Genomic DNA, 14,755 nt, shown 5'->3' with positions numbered 1-14,755 from the left:
AGGGACGGGTCCTCTGGGAACACCATGCTGCTGCCCATCACTGGGGCTTAACCAGACTAGCCCCTCCTTGGCTGGGGAGGAGATCTGCACCCCAGAGCCTGGTCTCCTTGCCCTCACGGAAGTAACTACCTTGCAGGGATGTCACATAGAAGTCACTGTGCCTCTCTGAGCCTCAATGTCTGCATTTGCAAGATGAAGCTTAACCCCCATCTCACAGAGCAATCAGGAAGATTCACCAGTACAATACACCAGGGCCCAGGGCCGTGCCTGGCCTGCTGCAGACCCAAGCAAATTATAAATATGCTTTACTGTATTCTACTGGCTGACTCCAGACTCCACACTGGGTCTCAGTGATCCCAAATAACTTGAGTAACGGCCCCCAAGAATATCCACACCCTAATCCCTGGCATTTGTTAAGTGTTTCCTTCTACAACAAATGGGACTTTGGAGACGCAACTACTTTAAAGATCTTGAAATGGGAGCCAAAAGTGGATTATCCCAGTAGGCCCGAAAGGCAATGGTAGGTGTCCTTAGGGGAGAGAAGCAGGGGAGGAAACTCCCACAGACCAGGAAGAGGGTGAGGTGAGGACAGAGCAAGGGGGAAAAGGTGATGTGTGTGAGCATGGGGCTGTAAGCCAAGGAATGCAGGCAACCTCCAGAACCTAGAAATGTCCAAGAGTCTCTCCTGGAGCCTCCAGAAGGAACTAGCCCTGCGAGCTCCTTGATTTGAAGCACCATAAGACTTATTTCAGACTTCTGACCTCCAGAACGATATGAGGATAAGTTTACATTGTTTTAAGCCATGAAGTTTGTGGTAATTAGTTACAGCAGCCTTAGGAATCTCTTCAGGAATCCAACCAGTGAAAGAGCTATGTAGGCCATGAGGGACAAGGCTGTCTCTGTGGGCCTCTGGCTGGGCCACCCCTCCCTGCTGCATGCCAGCATCCACGGCCTCCTCCAGGTGCTCTAGCTCACACCCCACCCTCACTGGCCAGGGAAGGAAGCAGGCCCTACCCAGAGCTGGAGCATGGCAAAGCCTGGTGAAGACCCAGGCCCCTTCCCAGCCCAGGGCTCCCACCTGCACAGGGAAGGACGGCACTGAGGGCCTCCCTTCTCAGTAGGGGCTCTGCCTGCAGCCAGGGCTCTCAAGCCAGAGCCCACAGCTGCATTACCTGCAAGGCATGGCACACATAGACATAGGCCCCTTCCGCGGAGTCTCTCACTCAATGGGGCTGGGCTGTGGCCTGAGGATCTGCAGTACCCACAACAGACTCCCAGGGGACACTGCTGCTGCTTGGCCAGGGGTTCTGGGAGTGATTGGACTCAGGGCAGTGCCCTAACGGAGGGCTGAGGTGCTGTCAAGAAGGGCTCAGCTGGACTCGTCAAAGGGACCCATGGTCCATACTTCTGCTCCCACAAGAAAGGCCAGCATGTAGCGGAGGGCCTGAGCTCAGGGGGCTGGAACTTGATTTCTAACTTCCAAAGTGGGTGAGCCATAGGGTTAGTCATCTACCGACTCTGTGCTGCTTCGGTTTCTTCATTTGTAAAATGGAAAAACACAAAATGACTCTTTTTTGGGTTGTTGAGAAGATTAAATGGCATGAACACATAAAAGCATTTACAGCAGGGCCTGTTCACAAGGTCAGTTATGATGAGGAAGGCAGTCATCACTGTTGGGGTCTTCCTACACTTCTGGTGGTGCCTCTACACACTTCAGGTGTATAGGGAGAGGTGAGCCAGGACATTCACCTGCAGGCAGAAGCACTCCAGCATGGACTGTCTCTGCACGAAGCTCTCAGCATTGCCCAGGTCTCCTGACCAACATCCTGTGCAGGGAGCACTTTCAGGCAGGCCTGCTATTCCCAGGATCCGTGTTGCTGAACCAGCCAAACATGACTCATGAGCGAGAAATCAGCAACTGCAACCCCCTCCCAAATAGGGACTGAGCTCCCTGGATGCTCCTAGGAGTCTCAGACACCACTGACTGAGCAATTTTTGGGTGGCCCAACTAGTTCCAAACACATGCACTTTCCAGAGGTTTCTCCGGCTATGGTCTCAGCCACCTGCAGGTGGAGGGGCCCTGGAGGTGAGCAGAGGGTGGAAATGACCCCAACACCCACCAGGCAGACATAAGGCTGCTGCAGTGGATCCTAGTCAAGTGAGAACCAGGTATGCGCACTGAAAGAAAACAAAAAGTTCCCAACATGTCAACAGGACACAGAGGACAACTGGAAGGGACCCCAGTGGCCAAATCTGGGACAAGTGGAACAACACAATAAATATTGATAGTAATAGAGTATAACCCATAGAAACATACAAATGACCATGCATCCATGTGCATAACAATAGACAACCAAATATATAAAGAAATGTGGGAGGCGGGACAGCTTTTCCTTACAGAAGAATTCCAACCACTAAATGTGGACAAAGTGATAGAAACAGAAAATCGCCATTTGGCAAACACTAGTAACGACTGTTTCTGGCAAGAAGCATCGATGGATGTATAAGTTAGCAGATGGAAATATGGTAAGAAACAGGATATTTCCATATCCTCTAAGTATTACCCCACAAAATACTTATTAATGACGAACGGGATGACTTTAAAGCGGAGAAGCCAGCAGACAGCCCCACAACCAAGTGGTCAACATTTCCAGCAGCGAGAAGCGTGACGATCATAGGCCTCCTGACAGGATGCCTGGAAAGGACACACATCACTTTTATAGTATTATTCCCCAAAACGCATGATCCGAATGTCATCATGAAACAGCATCAATCAGGCAAACCCAAACCCAGAGACATCTTATAGTAACTGGCCAGTACTCTTTAAAACCGCCAAGGTCACGAAAGACAAGAGACTAAGGAACCGTACCAGACAGGAGATGACGAAGGAGTCTCGACAACCAAGGAGCATGTGGAATCCAGGACTGAGTCTCGAACCAGGGAAAAAAGACACTAGTGGGCAACTGAGCAAATTTGGATAAGCTCTGTGGGTGAGTGAACAGCATTCTGTCAGTCTTGGGTTATGTAAGATGTCAACATTCAAGGAGCTGCGTGAAGTGTATACAAGAAAGCCTTTATGGTTTTTGGAGTTGTTTTTGTATGACCTTAATTATTTTAAAGTAAAATATTTAAAAGTAAAACAATTTTTAAAAAGAAAGTAGAAGTCCCAGGTTTGCTCCGTCTTGGGGAGGCAATGGGTGTCCGGAAACAGGACTCTGCTGAGGCACAATGCTGTGAGCACAGTGAGGGCCCAGCGAGTGTTGACTGACTTCACTGGGATGGGAGACGGTAGAGGCAGGAGGATGTGCCTTCACAGGTGGCGGGCGGGGAGAGGCCCTCCACTCGGCCAGCACTGGTTGTACACCTATTCATGTCAGCGTTGAGACACAGAGGTCAGAGGAGAGCTCAGAGCCGGCTGGGAGGCAGGTGGAAAAACGGATGATGATGCTGTGGATTGAGGGCAGCAGCCCCTGCTCAGTGTGAAGGATCACAGTGCCCCTGAGGAGGTAACTCCTCGGTTGAGGCTTGGAGGTGGCCTGTTGGGGGGAGATTCCAGGCACATTGGGCAGGCAGCTGGTCCCAGGCACAGAGACATGGGACAGAACCACAGACAGCACCTTGGCACGAACAGGTGAGGGGGCTGGAGGGTGTGGGCATGAAGATGCTGGGTTGAGAGGGGTCTTGGGGCTGGCTGACCTTTGCAAGAGCTCTCCTGGAGGCAGGTGCAGGGAGCAGCAGAGAGTTTGGGGGTAGGGAGAAGGAGAGGCCCTCTTTCCTGGAAGGAGGACGGATGGGATAGCCAGAGACCAAGACTTTGAGTCCTAAAGGCCAAGAAATGACACCAGCCAATGGTCTTAGAGGCCCCAGGTGGGTATGACGGGGACAGGGTTAGGCAGGTGGAGACCACAGGGTGACCCCACACCTTCTACCTGGGGACCTCAAAACTGGGAATAGGAAGGGCCCCAAAGCATCACTTTGAGCTTGTCCTTTTAAGTACAGTGACTATACAATTGACTATTCAAAGGGGGACACTTGAAGAAGTAAAAAAGGGTGCTCTGAATTATTATGCTGGAACAACATTACTTATATGGGATCTTAGACCTAGAGAGGATTCCCACTTCGTGGATGAAGAAAGAGCTCCAAACCATGTACAGATACAGCAAGGAAGCCCAGAGCCTTATAAGTGGTGATGTGGGCTCGGGGGTGGTTGGTGTTTATATGCTGCCCACCCACATGCTCACACAGGTCCCAGGCCATGATAGCACAGGTGATTGCCCGCTCAGGACAATGTAGATCAGGAGCCCCCAAAAGAAAGACAGAGGCAGGAGATGTGGCTGAGGCTGCCGGCCCAGCCTCCCCATGGCAGGTGACTGCACGCCAGGAGCAGCAGGCAGAGGGCAGGACTTACCCGTGCACACCGTGGACAGAATGAGGCTCGTAAAGGTACCTTCCTTCCTGGTGTCGCATGTCAATCGGTAGGGGCACATGGAACGGTGGTAAGAGATGCTGCGGCACTGCAGAGGGGGAGAGAGGAACAAGACTTCAAAAACTTTCCCCCTCCCTCAAAAAGCTACTTTCAAAGGCCTTTAAAGCTCAATGAATTTCATAGCAAGAGCAGCCAGGACAAGGGGCTCGGCGGTGCCCGCGCGATCACACACCCATGAAGGGGGATGAATAAATAATCAAAGTCTGCCCGAGAATCCTACATCTTCCACATAAAAGATCCCCAACTGTGCTCTTGACAAAGACAAGCAGCTAAGCACTCTTTGAACTCGGGGAGATTACAGGCAGGGCCACGAAACTGGGCTCAGCCCGCAAATCAGGGCTGACAGAGCGACAGGCTCCAACTCCGCCGGCTTCTGCCCATGCCGGCCCTGGCTGCGTGTGGCTCCAGCAGCACCAGGTTACGGCATCTGGATGCTGTAGTGCACGCAGGCTGGAGGTGTTGACCTAGAGCCATTTGTGACGGCAGGGCCCGCAGACCGTGCCGCTAGCCTCAGGAAGGCCAAATCCCACCCAACTGCTGTCCCGTTTTGCTGGCAGTATAAAGCGGACATCTATGCGGATCTGTTAGTTCTCCAGCTCTTAATATTAATTCTTGACCCCTAAACGCTGTCGGGTGCCCCCAGGATCGAAAACGCCAGCACGTGCGTGTCAGTTTCCAGAGCTGAGTCAGCCTCCTGTCTGAACTTGGTCTGCCTTCAACAAATCATCATGATAATTGTAGGATGCTCTTTGTTTATTAAAAAAAGATTCCTGGGTACCCTGGAGGCAAACATAATTATAGGCTTTAGGAAAACAAGGCTTTTAACAAAGTAGTTATACTGGGAAAAGGGCTAAGAAGTGGGGATTTCTTAGTCGACTCTCCCTCAGTCTGAAGGCCACAGGCCAGTGGGGAGCAGGGTTAAGTTTGGATTTCTGAATATTTTAAAGAAATGTGGATGGGTTTGTGATAGGTATGTACAGGTCAGCTGACTGCCAGGCTAAGAAATGCAGACAAATTTTTAGGAGAGATGGCCAGGTTAGTCTCAAACTCCTGACCTCAGGTTATCCATCTGCCTCGGCCTCCCAAAGTGCTGGGATTACAGGCAAAGAGCGAAACTTTATCTCAAAAAACCAAAAAAGAAACAAACAAACAAACAAATGTAGAAAAATAATGCTACTAACTGTTTCTGTGCAAACAGATTCTGGTACAATACCATAAACACTATGAATTCTTATATTTTTCTTCTTGTAGTAAAGACACCCAAAATTTACCATTTAAATCATTTTTTTTTTTTTTCTTTTTGAGACGGAATCTCACTCTGTCGCCCAGGCTGGAGTGCAGTGGAGCGATCTCGGCTCACTGCAAGCTCTGCCTCCAGGGTTCACACCATTCTCCTGCCTCAGCCTCCCGAGTAGCTGGGACTACAGGTGCCTGCCACCACAACCGGCTATTTTTTTTTTTGTATTTTTAGTAGAGACAGGGTTTCACCATGTTAGCCAGGATGGTCTCAAACTCCTGACCTCGTGATCCGCCCACCTCGGCCTCCCAAAGTGCTGGCATTGCAGGCATGAGCCACCATGCCCGGCCCATTTAAACCATTTTTTTACATGCACAGTTGAGTGGCATTAAGCACCTTCCCATTGTTGTGTAATCATCACCACCATCCATCTCCACAACTGAAACTCTGCACGCACGAAACACTAACTCCCATTCCTCTCCCCCAGCCCCTGTGCATTCACCATTCTACCTCCCGCCTCTATGAATTTCCCATGCTAGCTATTTCGTGCAAGAAAGATCATACAGTATTTGTCCTTTTGAGACTGGCTTACTTCACTTCGAATAATGTCCTCAAGGTTCATCCATGTTACAGCCTGTGCCAGAATCTCCTTCCTTTTTAAGGCTGAATAACAATCTATTGTATTGGATAGGCCACATTTTTTTTTGTCCATTCATCTGTCAACGCATGCTTGGGTTGAACACAATGGATTCTTAATGGGAAGAATCTTTTCTCCTGAAATTTTAACTTTAATTTTTACATGTTCAACTCCATCTTCATAATTTCACAATACTGGCACTTTCCATGGGGACCAGGAAAAACAAAAAGCAAATTTTCTCACCCTGATTCAATCAGCTTGCCCAACTCAGACTCAAAGAGGAGTTGGTCGCAGGCACGTGGTCCAAGCCTCTGGCCCAGCTATCACTTCCAGAGCCACCGGGTGCTGGAAGGACAACCTTTTCTCTGAGGCCCTGGCCCCGCAGAGGTGAGCCGGGCATGTGGCTGTGACTAAGGCGGCTGTGACAGGACCACCAGGTGCTCTGGAGGCTGGGGAACACGAGGGTCAGAGCTCACTCACCTGCTGCATGACTTTTGTAAGTTTCTTTGCCTCTCTGAGTCTCCATTTGTTCATCTGAAAATGGATAACAGTAACTACCTACATGGCTACTGTGAAGACGTAAAAGCCCACACAGAGGAGGCGCTTCGCCCAGAGCCTGTGCAGATAGGACGCACTCAACAAGTGTCACTGCTGAGGAGGACAAGTAGCACTCATGTTTGGAGCTTCCAAAGTCCATCATCAAACTATGAATTTAGTAATGTGGGGCACAGGACAAGTGGCTCATACTGGCTGCAAACCCTAGGGAGGGTGGGGGGCCAAGCACTGCTTGCTCACAGACCAAGAGACCACTGGATCCCCAGGCAGTCAGCAGGGAAACAGTGTTCGCTTTCCCAAATGTGTAGAAAAGGGCCTTAAAAACATGGCAGGGCAGACCAGATTCCAGTATTTTGCCAACAAAATAAAAATGGTTGTGTGTGTATGTGTGTGTGTGTATTTCTAAATGTTTCCTTGCACATCCAGAAGCCCCCTGATGCAACTAGTGTTACTATGCCCATTAAAGAGATGAGGAAACGGAAGCCAAGAATGATTCATGGCCTTACTCAAAGTTGTAGGACTGAAAAACGACAGTGCCAAGAGGAGAATCCAAGGCTCTGAATGGCTTTTCCCTCCACCCAGCCTAAATGACACTCAGAGGCAGCTCCCAAGCGCCAGGGTGATCCTAGGCCCCCATCGCCCCACCACATCCCCACCTTGCTATGTACTTTAGTTAACAAATGCACACACAGTCCATAGCTCTGCTTTCAGCACTTGGCAAATACCAGCTCCTGGGTCTTCCCAGCGACCCCAGGAAGCTACATTCAGCCCAGGATTCCTTGGTCTTCACACAGGCCATCCCCCAGCACCCTAGTGTGCCTACCATTCATGGTCTTGCTCCTCCAGAGGCTGAGCGGGGGTCTCCTAATGCCATCAGAGCCCAGACCACCCCACCCTACCCCCACCTATGAGCTGACATGCTCTACTCAGGATTCAGGATTCAGGCAACTTCACCCAGGTCTATAAAGTCTATGGAACACTGTGAGCTTCAGGGGTTTACCAGGCAAACATGAAGTACAGGTACCACTGAGGCTGCCCCTCTGCCCCACAAGACCAAGCCATGGTGTGTGTGTGTGTGTACGTGTGTGTGAGGTGTGTTTGCATATGTGTGTGGTGTGTGTCTACATGTAGTGTGTGTGGGGTATGTATATGTGTGTGCTGCACGTGCATGTGTATGTGCAGTGCGTGTATGTGTGTAGTGTGTGGTGTGTGTCTCTGTTGTATGTGTGTGTCTTTGTATGTGTATTGCTATATGTGCATGTGTGTTGTATGTGTATGTGCGTTGCTGTGTATGTGCATGTGATGTGTGTGTTGCTATATGTGGATATGCTGTGTTGTATGTGTATGTGTTGCTGTGTATGTGTGTGCTGTATGCGTGTGTTGCTGTGTGCATATGCATGGATGTTATATGTGTATGTGTGTTACTGCATATACGTGCACGTGTATGCTGTATGTGTGTGTGTTGCTGTATGTGCATGTTGCTGTATACATACATGTGTGTTGCTGTGTATGTGTATATGCATGTTGTATGCATGTGTGTTGCTGTGTGTATATGCATATGCTGTGTGTGGTATGTGTCTGCTGCCGTGTTTATGTGCATGTGTGTGTTGTATGTGTACATATGTGTTGCTGTGTACGCATGTGTAGGTGAATATTGCTGTGTATGTGTGTGTGCTGTTGTGTGTGTGTTTGCTGTATGTGTATGTGTGTTGCTGTGTGTATGTGGAGGTGGTGTGTGTATGTTGCTGTGTATATGTGTGTGTGTGCCGTGTGTGTGTTGCTGTGTGTGTGTGCATGTGGTATGTATGTTGCTGTGTATATGTGTGTGTTTGCTGTATGTGTATGTGTGTATTGCTGTGTGTATGTGCATGTGGTGTGTGTTGAAGGAGGGGCCTGAGGCTTCCAGAAAGAGGCCTGGGGAGGGGTCCCACAGAGTCCTGCTACAGTGGGGCCTGCCCTCTGTTGTCTAGCAGCTCCTGGCGGGGAGGCTGTGGAGGTAACAGGAGAAGCACTTTCTCTTCCTCCAGGCAGGCAGGGCTGCAGGTGGCACCTCTTACCAGCTCTGCTGCTCTCCAGGAGCCTGGGTCACCTGTGGAATGTGCAGGCTGCACCCGTGCACTCCTCTCTCACCCCCTGGAATCCCCAGGAGGAGCCTGGGAACATGTGTTAGTGGGTCCTCCTGTCCTGGCAGTGATGTGCGAGGTTGGCCAGGGCAGAGTGGCAATGTGCCTACTAGGGTTGATGTTGCGGGGGCCCGTCTCCAGCAACGTTTGCTGCCTCATGGGGCTTTGCTGACAGCACCTTTACTTTTACCATTAACCTTGTTCTTATTCCCATTTTTCAGGAAAGAACATCAAGGCTCAGGGTGGTGTGACTCTACTTCCATAAGAGCAATGATCCATCGGGCAGTAAGTGACTGGTGGTCTCATAGTCTTTTCCCCACACAGCCCAGCCCAGCACCCAGCATGCAGCAGGCCTTCAGTGAGTAGGGCCTCTGGCACTGCTATCCCAATACAGTAGCATAGTGTTTGCCCCAGGATGGACAGGGATGCATAAGGCCAGCTAGTCCAGGAAGGTGCAAGGAGTAAGACCAGGGACTTGCCCAGACCCTTCTGCTCACCCTCAGAGAGAAGACCCCATCTATTCACATCAGCAGTTGTGAAGTATGAATAGCTGTCATCTAGAAATATTCACTCGAATACTCATTTATTTATGCATGCATGCATCTACCTTGTATTAAGCACTTGCTATATGGCAGGCACTGTTCCAGGCCCTGGGAATAGTGTTGTGACAAGGAAGCCCACACCACGGCCCAGTGAGAAGAGGCAGGTGGTGACAAGTCAGCAAATATATTTATAACATAGCGTCAGAAGGGGATGAAGCTAAGGAGGAAATCTACCAGGGAGAGGGAACAGAGGAGACATGGATGAGGTGCAGAGGTTAAGACAGCCCCTTTGGAGAAGGAGCTTGGGGCAGAGGGAATAGCAAATTCAAAGGCCAGGTGTCAGCAGAACTCAGTGATTTCAGCATGAAGGCTAATTTGCCAGGCACAGAAGGATGGATGGAGGTGGAAAGGCAGGAGAGAAGGTCCTATCACACTAGCCAGGCTGTGGGAAGAACCTTGGGATTTTTTTCTGAGCAATCTGGGAAGCCCCTGGGAGATCCTGAGCAGGCAGCCACCTGCTCTGATACAACTTTTGGAAATGCTGTACAAAGAGGGTCCAGTGCTGTGGGGCAGCGGTGCCCATCCACCAGGAATCCCAGACTGGCCCTGCCACTAGGTGGCCATGGGACTTTGGGGAAATTATGTCCCTTCTCTGGGTCTCACACTCCCTGCACAACAGGGATTAGAGGAGCTCTGAGGTCCCTTCCTACTGGCACATTCCTGCGATCTGTAAATGGTTACCCACTTCCCAGGCAAAGGGCCTCACTTATTCCAGTCAGTGACACCCCAAGGCTTCAGAAGGGACCCTCTGAGCAGGCCCAGACCAGGGCTCTGGGTACAGGTGCTGGCTCATCTTTGTGGCCTTGTATGTATAATGACTGACCCAGCGGCCCTTCTAACCCACTTGACACACCAGTCCCAGCCCCAATCCTCTGAGCCCAGCTGTAATAGGACAGCACCCCAACACACACACATGCACGTGCACACACAGTCTCTACAGACCAGCTTTTCTTCCCAAGTAACCTGAGGGATAAAGGTTGACCCTGACTCATTGGTGGTCTCTTTCAGACCAGCACGGATTGTCCCACAGCCCCCGATGGAAACATTCAGAAGTGAATGCCCTGCTCAGAGCCCCCTGGCCAGGCTGAGGAGGGAAAAATTCTGCTTTCCAACTCTGGCAAAAACCGCTGCATCCAGAGGCTGCAGAAGCCCACAAGGAGCATGAAGATGCGTGGGAAGAACAGGCGCTGCCTTGAGTGACATCCTGAGCCAGCCCCTGGCACACACGGCTTTCATTGTGGGCTTTTATGTTTTTTTTTTTTTTTTTTTTTCAAGTAAAAGGAAAAATCCAAAATTAATCATGTCCTTCCGGCAGAGGGACAGACACACCATCCCCCCGCAAACATACACACCCCATATGCCATTTCAAAGAAATGACTCTCTTTTTAAGTTTCTGAGGAAGAAACTCTAAGATGGGAATTTTCAATGGATCATCGCTCCCCTCTGGAAAAAAAAAATGCACATTTGTTTTTGATCCTACACAGAAAGCCCAACAGCCTGAGAAGCTGAGGGTGGCAGAGTGACGGCTTTTCTTTAAAATCCTGGAACTTTTCTAGGCTGCAGTTTCAACACCAAATACTTCTTGCTGGCGGTCCCAGGGTGAGCGGACATTGGTGTGGGCAGTGTCCTGGTGTAATGGTCTTCTTGCGTTAGTGAGGAGGGCAGTGAGGGGGCAAGGACAGCCCTTCCCCGGAAGCCTGGCTCAAGTTAATGCCCCATTAGAAATGATCCTGTGGATTCCTGGGGGAGAGAAGGAGGTAGGGGTCTGCAGAATTCAGACAAAGAATCGGGAAAACTGGGTCATGGAAACATGACCAGGCGGCCTCCGTCAGCAGCCGGAGGAATTCTCCTCGGATGAAGTCATGTGTTGCCACAGCACAGAGGCACTGCCCCGTGGCTGGGCTCCCAGAGAGGCCCGAGGACCTGTTCCACGGCAGAGAGGCCAGGGAGGTGAAAGCAGCCACCTCCCAGGACAGACTGGCTGTGTTGGGGATGCCCTGGCCCTCTGGGCTGTCCAGTCCTAGAGATTAGCACCGTCTCCAGTTACCACAGTCTCTTCCATCAGGACTGCAGGAGGGAATTAGCTTGGAAGCATGTGGCCGCTGTGCACCAGGCCGGCCTGGACCAGAGAAGAAATGGGTTTCAGAGAGAAACCGAGTTGCCCCGGCACTGATGGAGAGAAGGTGAGGCCCAGCCTTGCATGATACAGGTCTGTGTTACGACCAGGCAGCACAAACACATCTCAGTGCAGCTTGTGGGCCCAGGAAGGAAGGCAGTGGCACGGCTGGGGCCTGGATCCCCATCTTCCTTGGGCAATTGGCCCACACTCCAGGGTCACCATGTAGGAGGCCAGTGCGGTAGCTGCATCCATGACCAGAAATCAAGGAAGGGCGCATGAGGCCTTTGGTTCCAAACGCCAGGGCCCTCAGCCCCTTGGCGGTGGCCAGGATGGGGAAACCCGGTGATGCTGAGTGTTGCTGTGGAGGGTTCCAGGGATTGGCTCCTATGCTGCAGGTGTGAATCCCAGGGGACAGTGCTGGAGCCACGTGGAGAGAGACTCCTTTGGAGCAGCCATGCTGCGTCCACTGGGCGGGCCCCATATCAGGACCATATGTCCCCATGCCCTGTCCACCTGCCACACTCAGGTGGCCTCTGTGATGCCCACACACCTTCACAGCCTTCAGGCCAGGAGGCTTTGATCTGTGCGGGACCCTGGCCAGCACTCGCACACAAAGCACTCCTGGGGTGCCTGCTCTGTGTCAGGTCGGGCACTCTTACGTGAGGAGTGGACTCCAATCAGCTGAAGTGGAGGCATTCTTACTTGGCATGTCTCTGGGATGACTGAAGAAGGGCTTTTTGACATCCAATTTTGTTCTCACTATGGGGGACTTCGGGATTCTCCAGTTAAAAACTAATTTATCATGTTCCTTTAACTTAGAATTCCTTGCATATTAAGTAACATCCAGCATAGTGTTATTTTCTTAGAAGCAAACAGAACTTGGGAGTCATGGGAATGAATTCACACTAAAGTGTAGATGGCTTACTGGTTGCTTTTCTCCTAATGGAAGGACCTAGGCACAAAATACACCAATATCTTTGGCAAAAGAAGGCGCTAGTGTAGAGGAAAGAAAAAAGCAGTAGAGGGGCGGGCTGGAAGTCAAGGTAACCTTTACAGTCAGAGTGAAGTCCAGCTTGCTCCAGCATCACACATCAGCCAAAGGACAGTCCTAGAGGACATCACCTGTCCCTGTTGTCTAAGGAGCTTGGGATAGGAGCAGAACACATCTGACCCATGAATCCAGACAGACCTAAGTGTGAACCATGGCTCTGTCATTCGATAGCAAGTAATGAGTGTTCCAAGCTTCAGTTTCATCATCTGTAAAACAGGAATGACATCAACCTAACTGCTGTGAAGAATATTTATGGTGGGCCAGGCGCAGTGGCTCACGCCTGTAATCCCAACTCTTTGGGAGGCTGAGGTGGGTGGATCACCTGAAGTCAGGAGTTTGAGACCATCTTGGCCAACATGGCGAAACCCCGTCTCTACTAAAAATACAAAAATTAGCCAGGGGTGGTGGTGCAAGCCTGTAATCCCAGTTACTCGAGAGGCTGAGCCAGGAGAATAACTTGAACCTGGGAGGTGGAGGTTGCAGTGAGCTGAGATTGCGCCAATGCTCTCCAGCCTGGGAGACAGAGAGAGGCTCCATATCCAAAAGAATATTTATGGTGTCCATAGAGTAGAAACCTAATAAGTGATAATGCCCTTCCCCATCTCTGAGCAGATGTGACGAGGGTCCCAGTGCGATGGTAATGAAAGGAACTTACCCTCCATTCCCAGTATAAGGGACACTGAGATGTATCAGACCAAAACTCATATATGGCATCCACTGATGCTCCCTCCTTCAGCCATCCAGGTCTGATCTAGGGATATGATGTAGTTCAGACACATTGCCCCACTCATATGGCCTTGACATACACAGGCTTTGGGCTCCACCCAGCTCAGCTCTGCAGCTGTCTCTGGAATCCATGGCAGAGCTGCTTACCACCCAGGGCAGAGTTCTCCATGCACAGATGTGTACTCTGTACAAACTCACTGCTTGACAGAGTGAGGATGCAGGAACTGACAGAAGCCATGGCTTTGCAGGGAAGATCTCCTATAAATTAATCCCTGCTGGCCACCCACCCCTATTCCCAGATGACCAATTCCCAGGAGGCTTAGGCTGGCTACTACAAGCTCCGGTGTTTCCCACCATTCTTTCCCTAGTGTCTGTGCCCATGCTGCCCGGAGAAAATAAGCAGGGCAGGGAACTTGCAAGGTGGTCTGGGAGTTCAGGTGAACACTGTTGTGAATTCTGTTTAAAAGGAGGGCTCCCACTCTCCTTGTCTGCATTCAGCCACACACCCCATGGCTGCAGCAATAACTCCCTTCTTGGGAAAGTCAGCAGCAGGAGAAGCCCAAGGCAGAAGGGATGTGACCAGGGCCCAGCCTGCGACATCTCATGAAGGCTCCTCCTGTGTACTGCAAGGCAGCAGCAGTGCAAAGGATGGGGTCTCCTCTACAATTCAATTATTTTACACCAAACCCAGTATTACTTCCCTCCAGGAAAGGGGGCACATGGATGGCCTGGACAAAGTTGCAAGGAGGGCAAGGCTGGGCAGGGTACTGCATCTTCATGTTGCTTCTGGGCTCTGTCATGAAGCACAGGCTCAGGAGAACAGAGTGGGGCCTGAATGCACACATGTGCCTTCTAGGGGCCCTGGGCCAGGTCTGAGTTGTCAAATAAGAACAGATGCAACACTGGCTACATGGTCGTCAATGACTCTCCAGTCTCAACAGAGAGAAAGAAAGTGAGAGTGATTGCTGATTGCTACTTTCCATTCCACGCTTAATGTACAACTTGGTCAGTTAAACCATTTAATCCTATATGAAACAGGAATATGAAGACACCTCATGAAATGAAAAATGTTAATCTCATGGGTAAGGATGGCGATCGGCACCGTCATTCTGGTGATGAACCCCAGAAGGCCAGCGCCCCCCCCACCCTGATAATGCTGGATGTCAGCTTGCTGTTTGCATGGCGAAGGTCGCTTCTGGCCATTTATTCTGGGCTTGTC

The 14,755-nt window shown here is 50.7% G+C and overlaps 1 protein-coding gene across 1 annotated transcript in view; it reads right to left on the bottom strand.

The window, feature by feature from the left end:
- The window catches only part of GLI2 (GLI family zinc finger 2), a 256,360-nt gene that overhangs the window by 60,989 nt on the left and 180,616 nt on the right, over positions 1–14,755 (bottom strand). The window contains exon 3 of the mRNA XM_030801294.1: positions 4,409–4,514. Within this exon, the coding sequence (XP_030657154.1) occupies positions 4,409–4,514 (106 nt within the window). The remainder of the gene's footprint in view (positions 1–4,408; positions 4,515–14,755) is intronic.

Source organism: Nomascus leucogenys, chromosome 20, assembly GCF_006542625.1.
Source record: "Nomascus leucogenys isolate Asia chromosome 20, Asia_NLE_v1, whole genome shotgun sequence".
Lineage (NCBI taxonomy): Eukaryota > Metazoa > Chordata > Mammalia > Primates > Hylobatidae > Nomascus > Nomascus leucogenys.
Note: the sequence above shows the minus strand (reverse complement) of the source record. Positions and strands in the feature narration are given on the sequence as shown.